This window comes from Heptranchias perlo, chromosome 32 (genome assembly GCF_035084215.1).
Source record: "Heptranchias perlo isolate sHepPer1 chromosome 32, sHepPer1.hap1, whole genome shotgun sequence".
In the NCBI taxonomy this organism is placed as follows: Eukaryota; Metazoa; Chordata; class Chondrichthyes; order Hexanchiformes; family Hexanchidae; genus Heptranchias; species Heptranchias perlo.
In genome coordinates this window covers 3,412,928-3,438,791 of record NC_090356.1, presented here as the reverse complement: position 1 = coordinate 3,438,791, position 25,864 = coordinate 3,412,928, and the positions used below count along the sequence as shown (strand labels likewise).

At 49.6% G+C, this 25,864-nt stretch overlaps 1 protein-coding gene and 1 long non-coding RNA gene across 6 annotated transcripts; one reads left to right on the top strand and one right to left on the bottom strand.

Annotated features, from left to right (window-relative positions):
• Positions 1-257: 257 nt before the first annotated feature.
• klhl21 (kelch-like family member 21) lies at positions 258-24,230 on the top strand. Of its 5 annotated transcripts, none has more exons than XM_067970217.1 (6): positions 258-372; positions 5,677-5,829; positions 12,531-13,585; positions 16,958-17,363; positions 20,900-20,972; positions 22,077-24,230. In XM_067970217.1, the coding sequence occupies exons 3-6, from the start codon at positions 12,559-12,561 to the stop codon at positions 22,386-22,388; spliced, it is 1,818 nt and encodes a 605-aa protein (XP_067826318.1). In that variant the 5' UTR covers positions 258-372; positions 5,677-5,829; positions 12,531-12,558; the 3' UTR covers positions 22,389-24,230. The 5 variants fall into 5 exon arrangements, with proteins under 5 accessions (XP_067826318.1, XP_067826316.1, XP_067826319.1 ...); XM_067970218.1 differs by lacking the exon at positions 258-372 and adding an exon at positions 514-595; XM_067970215.1 differs by lacking the exon at positions 5,677-5,829.
• On the bottom strand, positions 7,106-16,401 carry LOC137300937 (uncharacterized). Its single transcript, XR_010958184.1, has 2 exons — positions 15,964-16,401; positions 7,106-7,656 (listed from the first exon to the last, which is right to left on the bottom strand). It is a non-coding gene; the product is annotated as an uncharacterized lncRNA (long non-coding RNA).
• Positions 24,231-25,864: the final 1,634 nt, after the last annotated feature.

The following is a 25,864-nucleotide window of genomic DNA, read 5'->3' as shown; positions in this document are numbered from 1 at the left end:
AATGAGGCTCCTTCCATCAGCCGCGCAGCCTTAGGGGGGGGAAGACATCAAATTAATCTTTTTAAAACACTAATTTTAAAAACACAACTTCACTTTCACACACATGTGACGTGTAATATAAATATTTAACCATCCTGTAAATGCTACCCTATTTATTATTAATGTCTCACTGATGGCTTCAGATAAATCCAGTGTCCTTCTCCCCCCTCTCCCTCTGGGTGTGTTTGTGTCCAGCCCAACCCCCAGAAATAGTTGCAAGCAGGAATTTGCAAGAAGTTTTTTTTTTGTAAAACCCTTATCTCCAAATTCACTTCTAAAGTGCACGCAGGGAGATGGGGAGGTCGGCGGGGCGACTGTCGTGGTAGATCCCCGGTAAGTGCAGCTGATTCTGCCCCTAGTTTTATATTCCCTTTCCCCGGCGTCTCTCACCCTCCTTCCCCCCCGCCCCCTGCTCCAGACGGCTGTGGGTGGGTGGGTTGAGGAGGAGGAGAGGCGGGGGGGGGGAGTAGAGAGAGATCCCAGACAGCGGCAGGGACACAGACCCGGGTCAGTTTCATCGTCTCTTCAAGCTCCCGAGTCCAGCCTGCGCCTCCAGGTATCCTAGGCTTAATCGAGGACTTTTATATATTTTCCTGTTATATTCCCCCCCCCCCCCCCCGTTATTTAATATAAGGGAGTGTTGTGTTTATTTTTCTAAAGGGTTGGGACCCGCGCCTTTTGCAATGACAAAGGATTTAATTGCGTGTAACGGGGCGGTTGATGTCATCGCCGTATCTCCAGCCCCTTATTGTGAATTTGGGATTTTCACGTGTCGGGGGGACAGGGACAGGGACAGGGTGTTTCTCGCCTCTGTGGGGCCCACGTCATCAGAAGTCAGCTCTCTCTCTCTCTCTCCCCCCACACACATCAGTGGCGGACTATTTTTGGCTATTATTTAACTAGATGTTTATGAAAGTCGACATTTGCAGTTAGCCGTTGCAGAGCCCCGTACAGCCTGTTCATAACCGTGTAACTTGTTAAAGCGTTTTCCAATTTAAGTTATAGAATCATAGAACGGTTACAGCACAGAAGGAGGCCACTTGGCCCGTCGAGCCCGTGCAGACCCTGCAAGAGCAATCCAGTTAGTCCCAATCCCCGCCCTGTCCCCGTAGCCCTCCAATTTTTCTTCTTTTCAAGTACTTGTCCAATTCCCTTTTGAAAACCATGATTGAATCTGCCTCCACCACCCACCTCGGGCAGTGCATTCCAGATCATAACCACTCACTGAGTTTAAAAAAAAGTTTTTCCTCATGTCACCTTTGGTTCTTTTGCCAATCACCTTAAATCTATGTCCTCTGGTTCTTGACCCTTCTGCCAATGGGAACAGTTTCTCTCTATCTACTCTGTCTAGACCCTTCATGATTTTGAATACCTCTATCAAATCTCCTCTCAACCTTCTCTGCTCGAAGAAAAACAACCCCAGCTTCTCCAGTCTCTCCACGTAACTGAAGTCCCTCATCCCTGGAACCATTCTAGTAAATCTCTTCTGCACCCTCTCTAAGGCCTTCACATCCTTCCTGAAGTGCGGTGCTCAGAATTGGACACAATACTCCAGTTGTGGCTGAACCAGTGTTTTATAAAAATAATTTTGTTTTTCACCATTATTTTCACTGTTATTCGAGAGTAACATCCGGGAGTGAGTTACATGAAATCTAATTGAGGAGTTCGGGAGATTTATATATAGAATAACGGATACCCAGGAGTGAGTTACCGGCTGGAACCTAATCGAGGGGTTCAGGGGATTTATGCACAACATAGAGGGCTGTTGGAGCGTTGACTGCTTTGAGTGGTTGAGGCAGAGACCTTTGCATCATTGAAGCACCTTGCAATGTTTTTCTACATTAAAGGTGCTAAATAAATGCAAATTGTTGCTGTTAATGGATAATTAGATTAATATTTGAAGCAGAAGAATACACAGGGCTATGGGTTGAGAGTGGGATTAGCTTTGGATTGCTATAGTGAAGAGCCAGCACAAACTCAACAAGCTGAATGGCCTCCTGGGCAGTAACCTTCTATGCTTTAATTGTGGTTGTTGATAATCATACATTTCATGAGTTCATTAATGGGTCATTTAATTATGAAGATAAACAGGGATTCCATCATTTTTCATTAGAAGAGATTTCGTCCGTTTATATGGTTCGACTGTTGGTAAATTTGCAATACTTTATCATTTAAAACCTTACATAGTGTGCATTTCAGATTGCTGTCACTCACTGTCTATTGTAAATTTCTGTCACGCTTGAGGGTGGGACATTTAACGCAACAAAGGCACTTATTTGGAATGTACAGAGAAACTCTCCCAGCAACACAAAATACTGGAGCCACAATGTCTGCAGCCTCTTAGTTGACATGTGTACGAACTCACTCGTCGTTTACTTAACATCGTTAAATTTTGTGACCTTAAAAGGGCACACACCTACATTTCAGCAGCAGAAGAATGTATTGAGTTTTGCATGGTATAGTGTTCACAGTGGGCAGCACTCTCGCAACTGAGTCAGAAGGACATAGGTTCAAGCCCCACTGAGGGAGTGCTGCACTGTCGGAGGTGCTGTCTTTCGGATGAGACATTAAACCGAGTCCCATCTGCCCTCTCAGGTGGACGTAAAAGATCACATGACACTCTTTGAAGAAGTGCAGGGGAGTTCTCCCTGGTGTCTTGGCCAATATTTAGCCCTCAACCAACATCGCTAAAACAGATTATCTGGTCATTTATTTTATTGCTGTTTGTGGGACCTTGCTGTGCGAAAACTGGCTGCTGTGTTTTCTACATTACAACAGTGACTACATTTCAAAAGTACTTCATTGGCTGTAAAGTGCTTTGGGACATTGTGAGACCGTGGAAGGCTGTATAAATGCAAGTTCTTTCTTGCCCTTATAAAATAGCGCAACCTCTGACTTGCTGTGAGTACCTACTGTGTGTCCATCCCACAGTGGATAGCAAGCTTTGTTATGGATGCAAAAAGAATCCTCTCTTTAATAATATAAAAAGAGACACAAAGCCAGTCATTTACTTGGAGCCTGAAATTTCCAGCCAGTTACGAGTGCCCTCTAAGATGTTTATAAGTAGCTCCAGTTCCCTGGATTTGACTGTCTGGAGTACTTGCCTTAAAGGGACAGGCCAGGTCAGCAGCTAAACGTCACTGTCAGGCCTCAGACATCCCTGTGAGCAATGTCACAGGAGATCAGCTAATCTACATTGAAAATGTTTAACCGTCTACCTCGTGCTGCATTGGATTCACATACACACCTCCTTCCTGCAACAAGAAGCTAATGTTTGCTTTGTCTGAGCATCGAGGCAGTCCAGCAGCTGCCTCCAGTCCCATCTATTAGCACAGATGTAAAAAGAAATGCTTCAAATAGTAATAACTGGACACCCTTTAAGCAGAAAAACCTGTTTTTGTTAAGGGTGGGGAGTGAAAACTCAGCAAATATGTTTTCAATTCTGAGCCTTGTCCTTGTTCCCCTCTCATTCCAAAGATGGTGCTTCACTGATGATATGGGTTATGCAAATCAAAGGAAATGCTCTGTTATTAATTTTATAATGATGGACCCAGGCTGAACTCTTCATTTTACAGTCAGGCAGAACGCAATTGGTTACTTAATTTTGTTTATTTCCCCTTGGGTTATTGACCTTTGCCATTGGTTGTTTAACGAAACGTGCAAGCTGTCAGCCTCACCAATGGCACTGGGTAAATGCACCATAGGGATTTGGTACTGAGCCGTACTCCGGCAGTTCAAGAAGGCGGCGGCCCACCATCACCTTCTCAAGTTCAACTGGGCAATAAATGCCGGCTTTGCCAGTGATGTCCACATCCCCAGAATGAATTTTTAAAAAGAGCCGATGATTCAGGGTTCGATGCCCTGGTCTGTGCTGCGTTTTTGGCAATAATTGGCCTCAGCGTCCTCTGTCTAAGGAGCAGAAAAATCAGCCAGGATTTCTGCTCCTGACAGCTATCGAGTGATTCCCTGTTGGTAGATTCACTGCTGGGCATTGGGTGAGGACGGGATTGAGGATTGGCTTTGATGCCACTTGTGGCCACATAACCTGCCGACATTCACTGCTCAGAATTGCTGAATTGACAAGTGCCTGTATCCCAGGCGGGGTTGGCAACTTCAGGAGAAAAGGAGAGAAAATTGTGAAGGAAAAACCCCCGCAGACTCCTTGCCACCACTATTATGGTGCCATGCAACACAGTATTTAATGAGATTATGATGCTAGACCAGGGATTGAGAGGGCAGACAGGGGTTTATTGCCATGAGTTGCTGAGTTATTATAATTCGTGCTCTATCATTTAGTCTTGTGCCCAGTGTCCAACCCACATCCGACTGCTACAGATGCAAAATTATTTGTTTTAAGACTCAGTCTGGAGCTTGAAATGTATAAGGAGTTACAACTGCCCTCTGACCTCAGCACTCTATAATACCTGCAATTCCCTGGATTTGCCAATTTGGAGCAGTGGCCTCAAAAGGGACAGGACAAGTTAGCAACCACACCCCAGACTACATGTAAGCAACACCTTGGGATCAGCTAGTACTATATAACATACAATGAATTATTGGGTATAATACTTCTCTCCATATATAATAATATGCTATGTGTTACTGTGTGTATCTATCTGCACGTGTGTGACTGTGTGTATCTTTGCCCCTGAGGTATTGGTCACCTTACTCAGTTGAGATTTTAAAGTATGAACCTAGGCAGTGAGGGTCAGCAGACTCTTCCATCGTGGGGGGGCATTACCTGAGCTTGATCTGGTCCTCACCCAACAGATAAACACACTTTCCAGCAGGGATCACTGCATTGTGAGCAGGAGCCCTGGCTGATTTACTCCAAGGGTATTTAGTGTTACAGACATAAAGGTGCAGACCAGTGATGTGGTTTTTACATTGCTTGTCTGTATAAACCTTCCTCTGACAGTGAGGACTGTTCTCAGCCAGAAACCTTTATAAGGTCACGATTCTGGTTTGCAATAGTTGTGCATTCTCAGTCGTTTCCCCGTTCGTGCTGGTACTCCCAAAATCTTCCCCGTGGATCTCTACACTTGCCATCTTATGTCACTTGGGAGCCTATTTTAATATTGAGAAATGTAGGTGAAGGGTCAAGGCTCATGGCCCAGGACAGCACTAAGAAGGTGAGGTAAATTGAGTAGTGACTATGTGATGCCAAGTTTGGGTTTTTAAGCCTATGGGTTGTAGGAGGAAGGGATGACTGAGGGAAGTGAAGAGTTCCACAGTTCTGAAGTCTCAGGAAAGAATGAGTTAGGGTAGGAGATGTGTCTTGGTTTCAATACAGCAATAATGCAGGGAGGAAGAAGAGTGTGGAGGATAGGGTATATGGAAATTAGGATCAAGAGAGGGATGTTCAGAGGGGCAATGACCATATAGGAATGGTGGAACCGAGGAGAGAGGGGTTTAGACTTTGTACTGACACCATGTGGTGTGGGGAATTCTGTGTCTGGATTGTAGACCAGTCTCCTAGCAATAGGTTGTGATCTCTTGGGGTTTTTTGTGCTGGTATTTGGGGCCCTTCTGTAAGTTTGATATTAACAGTGTCTTGGGCGGGGAGGAGGTCTGTGTATTTTGTGATTGAAAGGTTTGGGTTAATGACCGTGTAACAAGCATCTTCTATTGACTCAGAGAATGGGAACGACATTCATACAAATCCAGCCACTGTATCCCAATCTGCCAACCATCGGAACACAGCCTGATTCAGCTGCACCAGCACAACACATGAAAATAAGAAGCAAATACTTCATGAGGTGGAGTTTCTACATGAATTCTGCCCATTGTGTACGTAAGCATCAGTTCTGTGCTACCAACAGCAATGAATGATAAATCTTTTGAGGTGGTGATTGAGGGTGGAATGTTGGTTAAGACACTGGGAGAAGGCTTGTTCTCCAAACAGCCAGCTCAAAAGGCAGACGGGGCCTCGGTTTAATGTTTCATCCGAAAGACGGCACTTCCGAAAATTCAGCACTCCTCAGTACTGAAATAGACTATCATCCCAAGTAATGGGGATGGGGTTGTCAAACCCGCAATGTTCTGACCCAGAGGTGACCGTGCTACCCACTGAGCCAAGCTGACACCAGCCTTGTTTTAAAAACAGAAAATTCTGGAAACACACACCGCATCCATGACCAGAAAAAACAAGTTATAACATTTTGGGTGTGTACCCTCCACAGATACTAACTGAGCTGCTGCAGCTTTTCCTTTTTATTTGTTTTTTCTGTCTCCATGACCACACACACCATCGTTGTACCAATTACATTATAACCAGCTGCTAGGCGATGCATTAAGAGTTGGGGATGGGGGCGTTAAGAAGACATTGTGTTTTGCTTGGTCTCTCCACGGTGTCACACCTGAGATCAGGAATTCTGGAAAGTAGTGGGTGTTTGTCACTTGTGCTGCAGTTCACATGGTGGACCCCCACGTCTAGTGAACACAGTTTGTCTAGTGAAATGGACAAACCTCGTGCACCTGAACCGGAGACGTTATCTTGTGTAGAAGGTTTGTGTAGAGATCTTTTGCTGTACATTGTGCTTTCCATGATCTGTCAGACTCGGGTTTGACCAGTTACAATGACCCTTGGATACAGTGGATAATAATACAGTAAAGGAGCTAACACTGTACCATTATACCTGTGTTCCTTTTGACTCTACACAGTCTAATGGTTTGGAACCAGGACGTTGGAAGCCATCGAAACCCAGGCCGTTTGTGTTTTGTGCAACTCCCTTTCCCTTCCCCAACAGTGTGTCTTCGACTGTATCTCACTCTCTACTGGCAATTCTCTACAGTCTGTGTAGGATACCAGCAATAAAGCTTTAGACATCACCTCTTCTGCTGTGGGACGAGCTTTGAGGCCTTGAAAGGGAATGACTAAGAGGGAACCTCGCAGAGGTACATGAACTGAAAAACAATGCAGAAAGTGTAGATGTGTGACATTAGGACAAAGGGGCAAACTAGTAAAAGGCAAATTGAGAACTGATATCAGGAGGTTTTTCTTTACAAAGAATCATCCACTCTTGGAATGCATTTTGAGTACAGTAGTCAAGACAAAAGTACTGGATCATTTATAAAAGAAAGTCTTGCATTTATAGAACATCTTTTATGACCTCAGGACATCCCAAAGTGCTTTACAGCCAATTAAATACTTTTGAAGTGTAGTCACTGTTACAACGTAGGAAATACGGCAGCCAATTTGCGCACAGCAAGGTCCCAAAAACAGCAAACAGTTTGATGCTGTGATAGGGAGATTGTAAGGTCTTTCTGGATGAACGAGCTATAGTGAATGGACTGAGTGGCTTTCCTCTCTATTCATCTTGAAATCTTGTGACTGGCATTTTTTAAAAAATAAAACCAACATAAAATTCTCTTGTAGTGCAGTCATTGCTGTAGTACCGGAATATCGCCACCAAGAGGCGCTGTAATGCAGTTCTATATTCTGCCGGTAGATGGCGCTGGAAGCGGAAGTGGTGCGTGGCGCCCCCCAGCGGCCGGACCGCGGCGCTGCAGCGTCATGTCGGCGCTTTGTGGTTTTTGTTGTCGTGGCGCCGCCTGGTGGTAAGAATTTGCCATGTCGCCATAATGGGAGATTTTTGAGGAACAATTTCTGCTGATCTGGAACAAAAGCAAAATGAGTTTGGACCACTGCGGATATTTTGATCCTTCTGTACTTTTTTGCTTTTTATATAAAACCATGTAGCTTGGAAACACAATGGAGACAGATGGCCTTTAAACAAATTATTTTTCTCTTTTTTTTCTTTTGTGGGGGGGGTGGTGGGAGAAGGGGAGAAAATTTGCAGGGTTATGGGGAAAGAGCAGGGCAGTGGGATTAATTGGCTAGCTCTTCCAAAGAGCCGGCACAGGCACGATGGGCCGAATGGCCTCCTTCTGTGCTGTGTGATTCTGTGTTTGGGATCCCTCCTTAAAGAACCTTCGATGCCCATTCTGTTACCATTATAGTGACCTGTTACTCAGTCCGTAGAATTATTGTGGCCTTTATATCACTGGGATATCTGATCAGGAGTCAAGGTTGAATCCATCACTTGGCATCCACCACACCCCCACCTGCCTGGTTTAGCATCTAACTGCATGTGGGGGTTTTTTTTTGGTCAATTTTTTTTTCCCCTTCTGACCTGAAGGCACGGATTTACGCTGGGGTTATTTTTCCTAATATCTCCTTTGGCTCGGAGTCAAATTTTGTCTGATTGTGAAGCGAGTTGTTAGTGTAAGTTATTGTTGAGCTGTGAGCAGGTTCTGTGGTGAGTCGTTGGGTTTGTTTATAGCCTTGAGCATTAGTGATTTTAAAAAAAAAATCTGCTTTTCTTTATGAAGCCAGATTCCTGGTGACTCCTGAGTGACTCATGGTTGAGGTCCGTGTGTGTGTATCTGTGAGCAAATCCTAATGAAATGTCCTGTCTGAGTTTTATTAACTTTGTTGGCAGGGGATCGATCTGAATAAGTTCAGAAGCCCATTTAAAAGGGGAACAAAATCAAATAAGCTGCCAGCTTGTTTGGTGAAGGATCCGGGTTTCATATTGGCAAAATCACACGCCTGTTTTTTTTTGTTGCCATTTTCACCTCCCCTCCCTGAAGGTGTTGACACTTTGCTGGGATTGTAGTTCCATGTTATCCCACTCCTCGCACAAGTGACCATTCTTCGTGTGTGTGTCTGGACTATTTGGCTGTGGGGGCAGATCCGATATTAAGCGACCCTGATTCTATCCTTGTCCATTGTCTCCATGGGCACTGTTCAACAGGGGTCACTGGATAGTGATCAGATGCAGCAACCTTGGCTGATTTTTTTTTCTCAATAGCTCAGGTACTGAGGCCAATGTACCTCCCATTCCCCACTGCCCCCCGCCCCCCCCCCCCACTGTTATCCTGGCTCAGATCAGCTAATTTGGTACAGAACAGGGATGGAATCTTGGATATTCTGGTCTGTTTGGCCCAGAGCTGTAGCCCTGAGACCTAACAGAAGAGCTATTGCTTTATGATAAGAACTCAATAAATAAACAAAATAATTTCTTGTTGGCCTAGAAATTGTGCTGTGTGGTAAAATGACACAACTCATGGGTTCACCGTTATTGTAGAGTTTAATTTCCAGGCCATTCTTTTTTTGGACTGTCTCTCTCTCTCTCTCTCTCTCTGTTGGCTGAGAACAAGTTGGCGATCTGCTGCAGCTGAACACTTTCTGCCCCCCTGGCCTACACTTACCAACTCAGCTGAGATTGGAAACTCGTAGCACAGGAAAACCAGCAAAATGCCCACTGTCATCTGTTAAAGAATAAAATGTTTGACTGGATGCTTTACTTTGAGCAATATTTCACCTGCTGTTACTGATGGATTTTTTTTTATTCATTCATGGGATGTGGGCGTCGCTGGCGAGGCCGGCATTTATTGCCCATCCCTAATTCTCTCGAGAAGGTGGTGGTGAGCCGCCTTCTTGAACCGCTGCAGTCCGTGTGGTGACGGTTCTCCCACAGTGCTGTTAGGAAGGGAGTTCCAGGATTTTGACCCAGCGACAATGAAGGAACGGTGATATATTTCCAAGTCGGGATGGTGTGTGACTTGGAGGGGAACGTGCAGGTGGTGTTACATAAGAACATAAGAACATAAGAAATTGGAGCAGGAGTAGGCCAATCGGCCCCTCGAGCCTGCTCCGCCATTCAATAAGATCATGGCTGATCTGATCCCAACCACAAATCTAAAGAACACAAGAAGTCGGAGCAGGACCCGGCAACATAGCCCCTGGGCCCTCTCCGCCATCCACAGGGCATTGACCGATCCGAACTCAGCTTCATGTCCAATTTCCTGCCCGCTCCCCATAACCCCTAATTCCCTTTACTTCTAGGAAACTGTCTATTTCTGTTTTAAATTTATCTAATGATGTAGCTTCCACAGCTTCCTGGGGCAGCAAATTCCACAGACCCACTACCCTCTGAGTGAAGAAGTTTCTCCTCATCTCAGTTTTGAAAGAGTGGCCCCTCTCTTGTTGTTCCCATGTGTCTGCTGCCCTTGTCCTTCTAGGTGGTAGAGGTCGTGGGTTTGGGAGGTGCTGTCGAAGAAGCCTTGGCGAGTTGCTGCAGTGCATCCTGTGGATGGTACACACTGCAGCCACTGTGCGCCGGTGGTGAAGGGAGTGAATGTTTAGGGTGGCGGATGGGGTGCCAATCAGTTCACGCCATGGATGGAGTTCTGACTGTAGTTCTGAGCACCCCAATAATAAAAAGGCCATGGGTGGGAAACTATGGTGATGAGGACAGACATGCAATACTGGGACTATTTCCACTGGAACAGCGAAGGCCAAGAGGTGATCTGCTGGAGGTTTTCAACATTCTGAAGGGTTCTGATAGGGTGAACAGAGAAATTGACCCTCCGACAGTGCGGCACTCGCTCAGTACTGACCCTCCGACAGTGCGGCACTCGCTCAGTACTGACCCTCCGACAGTGCGGCACTCGCTCAGTAATGACCCTCCGACAGTGCGGCACTCGCTCAGTACTGACCCTCCGACAGTGCGGCACTCGCTCAGTAATGACCCTCCGACAGTGCGCACTCGCTCGGTAATGACCCTCCGACAGTGCGGCACTCGCTCAGTACTGACCCTCCGACAGTGCGGCACTCGCTCAGTACTGACCCTCCGACAGTGCGGCACTCGCTCGGTACTGACCCTCCGACAGTGCGGCACTCGCTCGGTACTGACCCTCCGACAGTGCGGCACTCGCTCGGTACTGACCCTCCGACAGTGCGGCACTCGCTCGGTACTGACCCTCCGACAGTGCGGCACTCGCTCGGTACTGACCCTCCGACAGTGCGGCACTCGCTCGGTACTGACCCTCCGACAGTGCGGCACTCGCTCGGTACTGACCCTCCGACAGTGCGGCACTCGCTCGGTACTGACCCTCCGACAGTGCGGCACTCGCTCGGTAATGACCCTCCGACAGTGCGGCACTCGCTCAGTAATGACCCTCCGACAGTGCAGCATGTGGATGGGGAGTGAGTGATGATTTAAAATGGACACTTTTTAAGAGAGTGAGGAGAGAATTTAGGAAAAATGTTCTTTATACAGGAGCAGAGAATGCTTTGCCCCAGGGAGTGGTTGAAGTAGAGACCATTGCGTCTTTTAAGGGAAATTTGGATAAATGTTTGGTGCCGAGGTAATGGAGAGAGAGACATGTTGGGCTGAATGGCCTCGTCCTGTGCTGTAATCTTCTCTGGTTCTATGGTGTTAACTTTGCTCAGTGATAACACTCGTTTCTGGGTTAGACGTTTTTGTGGTTCAACCTCCACTCCCAAGATTTGAGCAAATAATCTAGGCGGAGGGAGCGCCGCGCTGTCGGAGGGCCGGTACCGAGGGAGCGCCGCGCTGTCGGAGGGCCGGTACGGAGGGAGCGCCGCGCTGTCGGAGGGCCGGTACCGAGGGAGCGCCGCGCTGTCGGAGGGCCGGTACGGAGGGAGCGCCGCGCTGTCGGAGGGCCGGTACGGAGGGAGCGCCGCTCTGTCGGAGGGCCGGTACGGAGGGAGCGCCGCGCTGTCGGAGGGCCGGTACGGAGGGAGCGCCGCGCTGTCGGAGGGCCGGTACGGAGGGAGCGCCGCGCTGTCGGAGGGCCGGTACGGAGGGAGCGCCGCGCTGTCGGAGGGCCGGTACGGAGGGAGCGCCGCGCTGTCGGAGGGCCGGTACGGAGGGAGCGCCGCGCTGTCGGAGGGCCGGTACGGAGGGAGCGCCGCGCTGTCGGAGGGCCGGTACGGAGGGAGCGCCGCGCTGTCGGAGGGCCGGTACGGAGGGAGCGCCGCGCTGTCGGAGGGCCGGTACGGAGGGAGCGCCGCGCTGTCGGAGGGCCGGTACGGAGGGAGCGCCGCGCTGTCGGAGGGCCGGTACGGAGGGAGCGCCGCGCTGTCGGAGGGCCGGTACGGAGGGAGCGCCGCGCTGTCGGAGGGCCGGTACGGAGGGAGCGCCGCGCTGTCGGAGGGCCGGTACGGAGGGAGCGCCGCGCTGTCGGAGGGCCGGTACGGAGGGAGCGCCGCGCTGTCGGAGGGCCGGTACCGAGGGAGCGCCGCGCTGTCGGAGGGCCGGTACGGAGGGAGCGCCGCGCTGTCGGAGGTGCTACCTTTTGGGATGAGCTTTTAAACCAAGGTCCTGTCTGCCTGTTCCAGAGACTTCCGGACATCTTGTGATTCTATTTGAGTTCTCCCGGCGTCCCGGCTAACAGTCCTCCCTCAAACAACATCACCAAAAATAAAAAGGACGGAGGACGGGAAAGAAAGGGAATGAGCTTGTAATGTGACAGTCTCCGTGTGACTGAGCTGGAGCCTGGGGCTGGGAGTATTGCGTTGTTGAGAGGCTCCAACCAGCCAAGTTTTAATCCATTGAATGCCGGTGATGTCAGGATGATGAACAGGCTCCACCTGTTTCTGGTAAATATAACCCGCCATGTGACTGGGACTCGGTTACAAACTCTTTAATAATCTCTCTCTCCCTCTCTGACCGCAGATGGTTTGATCTCCTGCAGCCAGAAGGAATGGAGAGGCCCAGCTTGCTGACCCAGGCCTCGGTGCTGCCTTTCTTCGACCCCACTCACGCCCTCAACATCCTGCAGGGCATCAACGAGCTGCGGACGGAGCGCAAGTTCTTCGACATGACGCTGTCGGCCGATGGCCAGGATTTCCCCTGTCACCGCACCGTGCTGGCAGCGTCCAGCCACTACTTCAAGGCCATGTTCGCCGGCCGGCTGAGGGAGAGCCAGGCCGATCGGGTGGAGCTCCACGGGGTGAGGGCCGACACCTTGGGCCTGCTGCTGGATTTCTCCTACACCGGCCGGGTGACCGTAACCCAGAGCAATGTGGAGCCCCTGGCCCGGGCCGCCGACCTCTTCCAGTTCCACTCGGTCAAGGAGGCCTGCTGCTCCTACCTGGAGCGGCAGCTGGAGGTGGGCAACTGCCTGGAGATCCAGGAGTTCGCCGAGGCCTACTCCTGCCGGGGACTGGCCGAGAACGCCAAGCGGTTCATTCTGCGCCACATCGTGGAGCTGTCCAAGGAGAAGGAGTTCCAGGCCCTGCCTCAGCCCCGGCTGCTCGAGTACCTGTCAGACGACCGGCTGCACGTCGACAAGGAGGAGGCGGCCTACCAGCTGGCCCTGGGCTGGGTCAAGGCCGACCCCAAGCGCCGGCTTCACTTCTGGCCCGAGCTCTTCGAGCATGTGCGGCTGCCCTTCATTCGCCGCTTCTACCTGCTGGCCCACGTGGAGAGCGACCCCCTGGTCTACTACTCGCCCCCCTGCCTCAAACTCATCCACCAGGCCCGGGCCTTCCAGTCCTCCGAGTACGACCGCCACGACTACCCGTGCGAGAGGATGAGATCGCGGCCTTCCACCGGCCTGGCCGAGATCCTGGTGGTGGTGGGCGGCTGTGACAAGGACTGCGACGAGCTGGTGACGGTCGACTGCTTCAACCCGCAGAACGGGCAGTGGCGCTACCTGGCCGAGTTCCCCGATCACCTGGCCGGCGGCTACAGCATCACCGCCTTCGGCAACGACATCTACGTAACGGGTAAGTAACCGAACTGGGATCGGGGTCGGGAGGGGGGGGGGGACTGACACCCGCTCCGGCATTCCCTCCCCAAAATGGGCCCTCACGGCCAGTGAAGTACTTTAGCCTGGTCCCTGTTGCCATGGGAACGGGAGAAGGCCATTCAGCCCCTCAGGCGTGCACCGTCATTCAATTAGATCATGGCTGATCTGTAGCTAATCGCACTATTTCCCTTGACACCCTTACTCAACAAATATCTGTCAATCTCAGAGAATCTCGCAGCACAGAAGGAGGGCATTCAGCTCTCCAATTAGCCCCATTCCCCTCCTTTTCCCATCTCAGTCTTGAAAGCTTCAATTGACCCCCAGTATCCACAGTCTTTTTGGGGGAGAGGGTTCCAAATTTCCACTCCCCTTTCTGTTTAAAAAAAAAACCAAAGTGCTTCTTGATTTCAGTCCTGAACGGCCCGTTAATTATAAGATTACGCCCTCTTGGAGTTTAGTTATGCGGAGAGACCGGAGAAGTGGGGGTTGTTCTCCTTGTGGAACAGAGACGGTTAAGGGGAGATTTGATAGAGGCGTTCAAGATTGCGAATGGTTTGAGTAGACAGGGAGAGACTGTTCCCACTGGGTGAAGGGTCGGTAACCAGAGGAGACAGATTTAAGGTAATTGACAAAAGAACGAGAGGGGGAGATGAGAACATTTTTTTTTTACACAGCGAGTTGTTCTGATCTGGAACGCGCTGCCTGAAAGGGCGGTGGAAGCAGATTCAATAGTAACTTTCAAAAGGGAATTGGATAAATACTTGAAAAGGAAAAATTTGCAGGGCGAAAGAGCAGGGGAGTGGGACTAATTGGATAGAATCATAGAAGTTTACAACATGGAAACAGGCCCTTCGGCCCAACATGTCCATGTCGCCCAGTTTATACCACTAAGCTAGTCCCAATTGCCTGCACTTGGCCCATATCCCTCTATACCCATCTTACCCATGTAACTGTCCAAATGCTTTTTAAAAGACAAAATTGTACCCGCCTCTACTACTGCCTCTGGCAGCTCGTTCCAGACACTCACCACCCTTTGAGTGAAAAAATTGCCCCTCTGGACCCTTTTGTATCTCTCCCCTCTCACCTTAAATCTATGCCCCCTCGTTATAGACTCCCCTACCTTTGGGAAAAGATTTTGACGATCTACCTTATCTATGCCCCTCTTTCAAAGAGCAGGACGGGCCAAATGGCTTTCTATGCTGTAAAATTCTATGATTAGTGGGTTTCCCCCATTAGAGTAAATAGTTTCTCTGTTTCTACCTTATCGAATCCCTTGATCATTTTAAATACTGTGATTAGATCACCCCCCCCTTCCACCCCCAAATCCTCCTAAACTCAAGGGAATGAATACAAGTCGGGGGAGAATTCCCCCCCTCTCTCCTTCCAATGGTGGTGTGGGATCTTTACTATCCGCCTGAGAGGGCAGATGGGGTCTTGGATTAACGTCTCATCCAAAATACGGCACCTCCCTCAGTACCACACTGGGAGTGTCAGCCTGGATGTTGGTCCTATGTCTCGAGTGGGGCTCGAACCCAAGGTCTTCTGCCTCGGAGACGAGAGTGATACCGACTGAGCCGAGGCCGGTCAACTTAACGGGGGGACTGGCGGCTAAACTTCAGTCCCGGTGAAATAAGCGCAACTACACGCACCAGACCCCTGCAATAAAAAAATAAAAACTGTTGCAGATTTTGTAAATGAAAACGAACGCTAAGAGTAAGGGCGTCGCAGCAAGGCCGGCGTTTATTGGCCGGCGTTTATTGCCCGTCCCCCCGGGCCGCAAAACCACTCCTCCTGCGAGATGGTTTTAGCTTCACAGCGGCACTAATACGTGGTCTCATCAAAACCAAACCCCCGCATTAAGAATGTGGAACTCGCTGCCACACAGAGTGATTGAGGCAAATAGAATAGATGGAAAGGGAAGAGGAAATAGAATAAAGGGAAGCTGGATAAACACACGAGGGAGGAAGGGATAGAAGGTTATTGTGATCGGGTGAGATGAAGAGGGGAGGGAGGAGGCTCGTGTGGAGCATAAACACCGGCATGGACCAGTTGGGCCGAATGGCCTGTTTCTGTGCTGCAGTTTCTGTGTAATTAGTTTGCATTCGGTCGTTAAGCGCGAGATCGCCTCGGAGGTGGACTTAATCTCTCGCTCTTACTCTTTTGAGAAGCTCCGAGAGAGACAGCTCACCCAGTGTAGCTGACGAGCTGACCGGACTTCAAAATGTAAAAACTTTCCGGGTGTCTGAATTGACAGACCCCCTGCGCCTGTGTTTAAAGTAAGCTGCAGCGCGCAGCCAGCAGTATAGCTGTAGAGCGGCTCTAAATCGGTATCAGTCCCGGCCCCAGGTTTCTCACCTTGAGGTTGTTGAGGGTCCAGACGCACACTCTGACATTGCTCGGGATTGCTGTCCTGCTATTCCTGTCCTTTGCTTCATCAGCTCTCGCTGCATGTACAGCTCGAGCTGTCTGGGACACGACAGACGGCTGTTTATACTTTGCGGAATCTTTTTAGTTAACAATTTATTTTTAACCGGCAGCTACCAGTGAGCAACGATGTAAATGATCCTTCCAACAATACGGTGTGAATTGGAGAGACAGGCCTCCAAGGGTTAAAATTCCCCGTTTTCCCCCCTCCCGCGCGCGTCTGTCACAGTGAGCAGCCCTGCCGGGAACTAGCTGGCCTGTAGTGACTGCACATCACAGGGTGAGACTGTGTTCAGTTCAGGCTCCCCGGGACAGTGTGATCTGCCAAGGAGCCGTCTGCCTGGTGCGTTTCGGCCGCCTAGGAGCCGGGAGCTGGTAAACAGGCCCGGCCTGGAATAAAGCCAGAGGGATTCTCGCTTCCTGAGGAGTGAGGGGAATGTCGGAGGCTGAACGGGTCACGTTGCTGGAGCCTGGCGTGTTTTAAATTGCCAACCTCGTTTTAAACTTGTTTGTGTCTTGGCTCCCTCAGAGGTCATGAACTCTCCACTGAGGCAGAGTGGCCCGGAGCCGTTCCCCAGTCTGTGCTGTGTTGGTCTCTTCCAGTGTTCCAGCTGCTGTTTGTTATTCAGCGACTCTGCTGGAATGTCAACAGCATTTTGGGTTTTATAAATGGCGCCCCCCTCAGCGCTGCCCCCTCCGGCGGCGGCCCCCCCTCGGCGCTGCTTTGGATTGTCAGCCCTCAAGTCTCTGGAGTGCGGCGTGAACCCACGACCTTCTGACTCCAAGGCAAGGGTGATGCCCACCGGACGAGGGCTGATGGTGCTCGTGGAGCTGGCCGCCTGGGGGAAGCAGAACAATTAGAAATGTAGATATTTTAATGGTGGGTGAGTGTCGGTTCATCGTTGTGCCCGTTTTGTTTGAACAGGCGGTTCTGACGGGACGACGCTGTACGACTGTGTGTGGCGTTACAACTCCAGTGTGAACGAGTGGACTGAGGTCTCTCCCATGCTGCAAGCCCGCGAGTACCATAGTTCTGCCGTGCTCAAGGGGCACATCTACATCCTTGCCCACAACAGCCTGGAGCGTTACGATCATGCCATCGACAGCTGGGAGGCGCTGCAGCCCATGCCGTACCCCATGGACAACTGCTCGAGTACGGCCTGCCGGGGCAGACTTTATGCCATCGGGTCACTGGCCAGCAAAGACTCGATGGCAATTCAGCGCTACGACCCTGAGACCGACTCCTGGAGCGTGGTGCTGTGTGGCTCGTTGCCCCCGTGGTCCTTTGTGCCGAAGACGGTGACTCTCAATGGATTGATATACTTTGTGAGGTGAGTTTAAATGGGTTTCGTTGTGTGGTGAGGGCCTTTTTTCTCTATGAAAGGGAAGGCTGAGAGGTGACCTGGCAGAGGTCTTGGTTATGAAAGGGTTTGATAGGACAGACGTGGAGAAGATGTTTCCACTTGTGGGGGAGACCAGAACTAGAGGTCATAAATATAAGATAATCACTAATAAATCCAATAGAGAACTCGGGAGAAACTTCTTTACCCAGAGAGTGGTGAGAATGTGGAACTCGCTCCCACAAGGAGTAGTTGAGGTGAATAGTGTAGATACATTTAAGGGGAAGCTCGATAAACACATGAGGGAGAAAGGAATAGAAGAATTTGCTGATAGGATGAGATAAAGTAGGGAGACAGGATACTCATGGAGCATAAATGTCGGCATAGACCAGTTGGGCCGAATGGCCTATTTCTGCTGTAAATTTGCTCACAGGAGTGTGATGGACCTTTGGGGGTGAGATTCCCCCAACTCTCCTGATGCTGCAGTCTCGTTCCACGGCCCCCCAGCCTGCACTCCAGGACCTTGCCCTGGTGTCCGTGCTTCATGGGTGAGTTTCAGACTATGCTACTGTGGTGGCATCACAGCCCAGCCTGATCCCCCCCAACTTGTGCTCTCCCCACCTCTTCACGTTCACACGCCCGCACTTCAGCTGCCCCTCCGACTGCTAGTTTGAGCGGATGAGTGTCCGTGGGTGTGACTGGATTGACTCAGGATTAAAGAGGATGATGTCTCACTGCCCCCAGGCTCGTTCCCAGAATCTCCTGAGCCACTTGAAGTCATTCTAGATTCCTTGTTTCGGTGAGCGATTGGGAAGATGTGATGGCTCCTCGGGCTTTAAGTCTGGAGGGGGAAGGAGGGAGAAGAGGCTAGTTGCTGTCGTTCTGTTATCCAAAAGCAGGAGATCATTTTCAAATGGCTTGGGCCGTGCATCGTAATCGAGAACTTCCCAACAAACCTCCAGGGGCTGTGGGTTGTGGAGTTTACACTTGTGGCTGGTCACTTCTGAGCCCTTCCTGCTGCGGAGTCTCTGCTGTCTGTTCTGCATCTTCCTCCTCCTCCTCCTCCTCCCTCCCTCCCTCCCCCTGCCCAATCCCAATCCCAGCAGCCGCCTTCCTGAAGTGGCCACCCATCATCCGAGCAGGCCCATGACCTGCAACCTGGCCCAACGAGGCCAAGAAATCCCATTTCATTTGCGTTTCTATTTATCTGCAGATTTGTTTGAATTTCACAGGCCTGGAGGTTTGAAAAGGGATGTTGCCTCATTGGTGAGAAAAGACTTGCCTTTTAGCACCTTTCACGACGTCAGGATGTCCCAAAGCCAACAAAATAGTTATTTTTTTGAAGTGTGGTCACTGTTGTAATGTAGGAAACACGGCAGCCAATTTGCGCACAGCAAGATCCCACAAACATTATCTGGTCATTATCGCATTGATGTGTTTTTGGTGATGTCTAAATCAGAACACCAAGGTCTGTTAGTATGAGCAACGTGAGATATCTGGGAGTTAACGGGGACTCCCAGATATCTCGCGTTGTTTTGTTCTGTTCACCTAAGTGACCCAATGAAAACAAGAATCTTGGACACACCCGTCTGATGAGCAGCTGAGCTCGATCCGTGCTTCCTGTACCCCGGCCCCCCCGCCCCCCATTACTGTCCCGACTGAGATCTGCCAACTCAACATGGATCAGAGTGGAACCTGGAACACTGGGCTGTGTGGCCCTGGGATGTAAAGGAGTTTCACACTGGGACATTGTTTGAGTGACTCAAGTTGTCTGGTTTCCGTTGTGTGACCAGACTGTGGGCCTGCGATTGGATGGCTTTTTTTTCCTGAGACATTGGCTTCCATGTTTGGCGGAATTTTTGTCCACAGGTAAACGGCCCTTTGACCCCTCGGTTACCTGTTTCTTAACGTGCAACAACTGTGCTTGTTTCATAGAATCTTACAGCACAGAAGGAGGCCATTCAGCCCATTGTGCCTGTGCCGGCTCTTTGAAAGAGCTATCCAATCAGTCCCACTCTCTCCTGCTCTTTCCCCGTAGCCCTGCAAATTTTTCCTTTTCAAGTATTTATCCAATTCCCTTTTGAAAGTTATTATTGAATCTGCTTCCACCGCCCTTTCAGGCAGCGCGTTCCAGATCAGAACAACTCGCTGCCTAAAAAAAAATTCTTCTCATCTCCCCCCTGGTTCTTTTGCCAATGATCTTAAGTCTGTGTCCTCTGGTTACTGACCCACCTGCCACTGGAAACAGTTTCTCCTTATTTACTCTCTCAAAACCGGATCATAACAACTCACTGCGTTTAAAAACACGTTCTGACCTCCCCTCCCCTCTGGTCACAGCTGGTACTGTCAGACACACAACCCACCAGCCTCTGAGGCACCGACCGAGTAAACAAGTGGGTCTGAGTTACACAGGGGGCGGAGAAGTTAGTTTTCAGTGACCGGCAGCAACTGCCCGTTGCCTCATCGTGCGTGTTTACTGCATGAATTCCGATTCATTTCAACTTTTATTTCTTTTATTTGCCGGTTTTCTCCCCTCCCTTCCTGAAGGCGCTGACTCCTCACTCGGCTTCAGATCCACAACCGCTAATACCTCACCCAAGTAGCTACTGTCTGTGTGGAGGCCACCAGATCATCAGGGGAGGGGGCAGTGCAGCCAAGCCTGACCCTGACATCCACACACGGACCGGGTCAGGTTTGGGGGGGAACCCCACTAGACAGCAATCAGGAGTGGGAACCCTGTGTTTTTCTCTCTCCTTCCTCCCTAAGTTAGAGGTGCAGAAGCCGACTGTAGCATCATTACCACCAGCTCGGCAGAGATGAACTCGCCTAGGACTGTACCAGATGCAGCATTCACTGACTGAGCCAGAGAGGCGCTCCTGATGGTGCCACTTTAAGTGACAGGAATGGGGGGGGGGGGGTTTTGAAAACTATTCCGAAAATACTTATCTCACTGACTCATCAACCCCCAGAAACTTTTTATAAAAAAGTTTCCGAACCTGCTGGCAAGTTTGATTTTTAACTTTATTACCCGTGGTTGACCTATTGGAGGTGACGCGTGATCTCAGGTCTGTGAATAAGATTTTATTAAATTGCAGCCTGGAGGTTAGACATCTCCATGCCACAAAATCATGTGTGCCCCCGGTGTCCTGGCCAACGTTTATCCCTCAACCAACAACACTAAAACAGATGATCTGGTCATTATCACATCACCGTTTGTGGGATCTTGCTGTGCGCAAATTGGCTGCCGCGTTTCCTACATTACAACAGTGACTACACTTCAAAAGTACTTTATTGGCTGTGAAGCGCTTTGGGACATCCTGAGGTTGAGAGGTGCTCTATAAACCAAGTCTTTTCTCTGGTTTGTTCTATTCCTACCAATGCACAAGACCCACTTTGTGATAGAGAGAGTTTCATGTGGTGTCTCTATTTGTGAATACACATTCTGTCAAGGTATTCTGCTCCTGGCTATAGACTGTGGCAGTCTGGGCTGATCATTAAACCCCCGTCTCTCTCCCCTTTCTCCACAGGGATGATTCTTCAGAGGTCGATGTGTACAACCCAACAAAGAACGAATGGGACAAAATCCCACCCATGAATCAGGTACAGAGGGCGGTCAGTGAGAGGGCGGTCAGTGAAAGGCCTGTGAGCAGTGCTTGATGATAATCGCGTTTCTACATGTAGCATCCGATGAGCTTGTGGCCCTCCCCCCTCCCTATCTCTGAAACCTCCTCCAGCCCTACAACCCTCCGAGATCTCTGCGCTCCTCCAATTCCGGCCTCTTGCACATCCCCGATTTTCCATCGCTCCTCCATTGGCGGCCGTGCCTTCAGCTGCCTGGGCCCTAAGCTCTGGAATTCCCTCCCCAAACCCCTCCGCCTCTCCACCTCTCTCTCCCCCTTTAAGATGCTCCTTAAAACCTATCTCTCTGACCAAGCATTTGGTCACCTGTCTTAATATCTCCTTATGTGGCTCGGTGTCAAATTTTGTTTGATGATCGCTCCTGTGAAGCGCCCTGGGACGTTTTATTACGTTAAAGGCACTATATAAATGCAAGTTGTTGTTTGTTCTGGGCCCAATCCACCCCCACGGTCCAGGAACGTAGTGCGAGCTGAGCTGTGTGGGGGGGGGCGCGGTTACTGCTAGGCCACAATTTGCCATCGCAGTGCCTTCCGTGGGTCGGTCATTCTTACCAAATCCCCAATTCTATCCAGAAGAATATTTAAACTGCTTTTTAATATGTTGTTATTCACAGGCCAATGCTAATTCAGTTGCGTTTAAACTTGGTGATAACATCCCAAACGTTTACTCCTTTTCGGTGGACGTCCTCGTGAGTGATGAGAGTATTGGCCACTCTCCACTGTAACACCCACTGCTGTTTTAATCATTTCCCCCCAGGATTTTTTTCTCCTGAAGACGCTCGCTCCCTGGCACCAACGTTTCACAGTGCTGATTGGTTGAAGTGTTGTGGTTCTGTATCTGCATCCCACCAATCCCAGCACAGTGTTAAATGCTCCAGTGCTGATTGGTTGAGGCGTCGAGCTTCTGAATCTCCCTCCCACCAATCCCTGCACAGTGTTAAATGCTCCAGTGCTGATTGGTTGAGGTGTCGAGCTTCTGAATCTCCCTCCCACCAATCCCTGCGCAGTGTCGGATGCTTCACGTTGCTGATTGTATCTGTTCAATCTTGGTTTTTCTACATTTCAGGTCCATGTTGGGGGCAGTGTGGCTGCTCTGGGGGGGAAGCTCATTGTCTCTGGCGGCTACGATAACACGTTTGAACTGTCGGACATAATCGAGGAGTTCGACCTGCAGACTCGCGCCTGGAGCATCATAGGCCGCCTCCCGCAGCCCACGTTCTGGCACGGGACTGTCAGCATTTTCCGGCAGTTCATGCCCACTGCTCAGGTCACCTTCGAAGGGACTGTGAATGACAACCACAACAACGAGATAAACGTCCTGAATCTAGCCCGGTATCGGAGACACCTTCACAACGAGAACCTCCGCCTGTTGCACTGAGCAGATTGGAGTGAGGACTGAAACCTGCTCCGAGTCTCTTCCCAAACCAGCTGGCTTCTAACTACCTTCAGAAAGTCCGCTATCTAATAGTGAACTGGCGCACGTCAACTTAACAATGGCCTTTCCCAATTTCAATTTATTTTTAAAATATGATCCTTGTTGGATTAAGTAGCCACCATGAACACTCTCTGGTCGCAGTTGGATTGGGTTTTGTCCAGCGTTGCTAGTATTGGCTGCCTTCCAACATTGGCTGCCGGCTAAGTTTAGTCTCACAGGTTTCGCTGTATCTGTTGACCGATTCTGCCAAGTGAGGTGATGTAAAAGCCTCGTGATGTTCTTTTGGGCATCACCGACTGATGCTTGTTACAAAGCATCAGTTAAGAGAGTCTTGCCTTTACGTAGCATCTCAAAAGCGTTTCACTTGCAATGAATTTACTTTTGAAGTGCAACGATGTAGGAAAATGAGGCAGACGTTCTGTGCACAAGAAGAACCACCCACGAAAAGCAACGCAGTTAATGACTGGTTAAACGTTTGTTTGTGTCTTAGTGGTAATGTTGGAGGGAGGGATATTGGGGAGGGGAGGACACCAGAACTCTCCTGCTCTTCAAGTAGTGTCGCGGGATCTTTAACATCTACCTGCACAGGCAGATGGAGCCTCAGTTTAGTGTCTCACCTGAAGGATAGTGTGGTGATGGCCTCTCTATCCCTCCCCCCCCCCAATCTGGTTTATATGCTAAAGATCGAGTCTCTATCAATTGGAGGGGTGGGGTGGACACATCCCCCTAAACCTCAAGACCAAAGCTTGAGCAATCCGCAGACCCCAGGGCTACTATTTGTGTTGATCTGCCTAGAATTCTATCAACCGAGAATGGGGATAAGGTAGTTCTTTTAACTCGGGGGGGGGAAGGCGATGCATTGTAGAGGAACAATGTAAATGGCTACAGATATTATGTAAATAGTATTGCAGATGCTATTTAAAAATGTGCCAATCAGTGTGCAACACAGTAATGGTGCTGTGTATCTTCAGTGGAGGTGTGTGCTACAGTGAAGTTATGTTGTAAATTATGTTGTTTTTAAATTTAAAACAGAAATAGGCAGTTTCCTAGGAGTAAAGGGAATTAGGGGTTACGGGGAGCGGGCAGGAAATTGGACATGAATTTAGATTTGAGGTTAGGATCAGATCAGCCATGATCTTATTGAATGGCGGAGCAGGCTCGAGGGGCCGATTGGCCTACTCCTGCTCCTATTTCTTATGTTCTTATTACCCTCTGGGGGAGAGGGCGAGCAGAGGATGCCCAGCTTCAGATGCTTTTGGATTTGACCTCTCCCTCCAAGTAGTATTAAGGCTCTTGTTGAGATTTATTTGCATGTAGATCTTGCTGGCTTTTGAGAAAGGCCCGTCCGAGTGCCCCCTGATGGTTCAGTTAGGTGCGACACGCAGTGTGGTCCCGAGCAGCAGAGACCAGGAAGATCCCAAGTTCGATCGCCTGTCTGATGCCCCCCGTAGTCGAATAGCCAGCTACCATTCACTATCTAAAAAGAAAGACTTACATTTCTCTAGCACCTTTCACGACCTCAGGCCGTCCCAAAGCGACTTACAACCGATGAAGTAATTTTGAAGCGTAGTCACCAGGAAATGCAGCAGCCAATTTGTGCACAGCAAGGTCCCATAAACAGCAATGAGATAATGACCAGATAATTTGTCTGTGATGTTGGTTGAGGGATAAATATTGGCCCAGGGCACTAGACTCTCGCATGGAAAATGGGAACTTGTGTGAGATACAGAAGGGTTCTTGGCATCAGTGGAACTGTGACCCAGCAAGGGGGGAGAGAGAGGAGAGGAGAGGGGGGGGGGGGGGGGGAGAGGAGAGAGAGGGGGGGGGAGAATCCGGGGAGGGGGGGGAGGGGGAGGGGGAGAATCCTGGGAGGGGGTAGAAACCTGTTGATTGGTGCTTCCAATATGGCAACAGCGATCACTCAAAGAGCACAGCCTGCAATTGCCTGACCATCAAACAGGCTGTGCAACCATCACTGCGAGGGGTCAGAGGGCCCAGGAATTGGTTTTCTTTTTAAAGGTGTTTTGTTCAGAAACATTCGAGTTGTGAATTTTGTCTCTCGCGCAGAGTCTAATATTATTTACTGTTTTTTTGAATTTTCTATGAGTAGATTGAGATACAGTGAAGAGCTGCTTGCCAATGCTGAACAGTGTGTGCTGTTTCCAGCTTTTAATGAAGATGCCGATATAATTCAGTGTTACTGTTTACGTGAAGGAGGAGTGAAGTGAGTTCCAGTTTGAAGGATCTCTTGACCCGTATGAGGGTTGCCAAACACCAGCTCCAACAGACCCTTTGAAGGTGCTGCTGCAGCACTCTGGTAAGGCTGGATCTTATCCGATAAAGTCTCCCGACACCAAGTGAGCAATTCTGTCCGGCAAGCAACAGCTTGTTCCGGATTGTGGAATTGGGGTGTTGCCGGATGGGTTAGTGGGTTGGTACTGGTGCACTTTAATGCTGCAGGAAACCTTTAATTCACCTCAAATTGCTTTTCCCCTCTCCTCCCCCAGCAGTAACAAGCCTGTTACGCCCTTTAACTTCACCCTGGTGCTGGAACTAAACACAATCCGAGTTTGGAAGGACAGAATTTGCCAGGAGTTTCTCAGTTTGCTGGTAATGTTGCCAGCTGGAGCCTTGTTCCAGAGTAGTGGAGAGTTCTCTGAGCAGCACGCTCACCTGCCTTCTCCATTAGGGAGTGGGGCAGAAAGGAATGGTAGGGGCAGTTTTTTTTAATATATATTTTTATTTATAAAGCAGTGGAAATAGCGAGGAGTTGCAATTAAATATTCTAGAACCGCTAATTCAGAATATGCCACCACAATAGAGATTTCTGGCTGTTCATTTGCCGTTCTTCTGAATTCCAAAAGTAAATGTTGCTGATGTCTGTGTCGAGGTGACTTGAATACACCGTAAAACAAAAATATAAAATTATTTGCTGCTGACAGTATTAGAAATCTAATTGTTTGAAGTATTTTGTTCGGAAACACATCAAATGTGTAGCAGGAGTTTTGGTCATGTCTATCTTTTCTTTTCTCCCCTCCTCTCCTGAAGGCACTGCCTCTTGCTGGGGTATGGCCCATCCCTCACTCACCCCTACTACGGACCATTCTTCTAGCGAATGTCGGTGGGTTATTTGATCGTAGGGAGGATATCACAGCCAAGGCTGATGCTATCCTCGTCAGCAAATACAATCGGGACCAGGAGCCCTTGCTTATTATTTTTCTCTCCATCCTCCTTAGTCCGAGGCACTGAGTCCAGTTCCAGCAGCCTGTCGTCCAGTGTCTGAGGTGAGTTTGGCAGGGATGGAACCTGTGCTCCTAGTCTGCAGAGCGCAGCTTAATTTGGATAAACTGTCAGCTGTTGGAGGTTATTCTTTAAACCTGAGTCAGACTTAGAATACCAACTTTCTTTTAAATATTGAA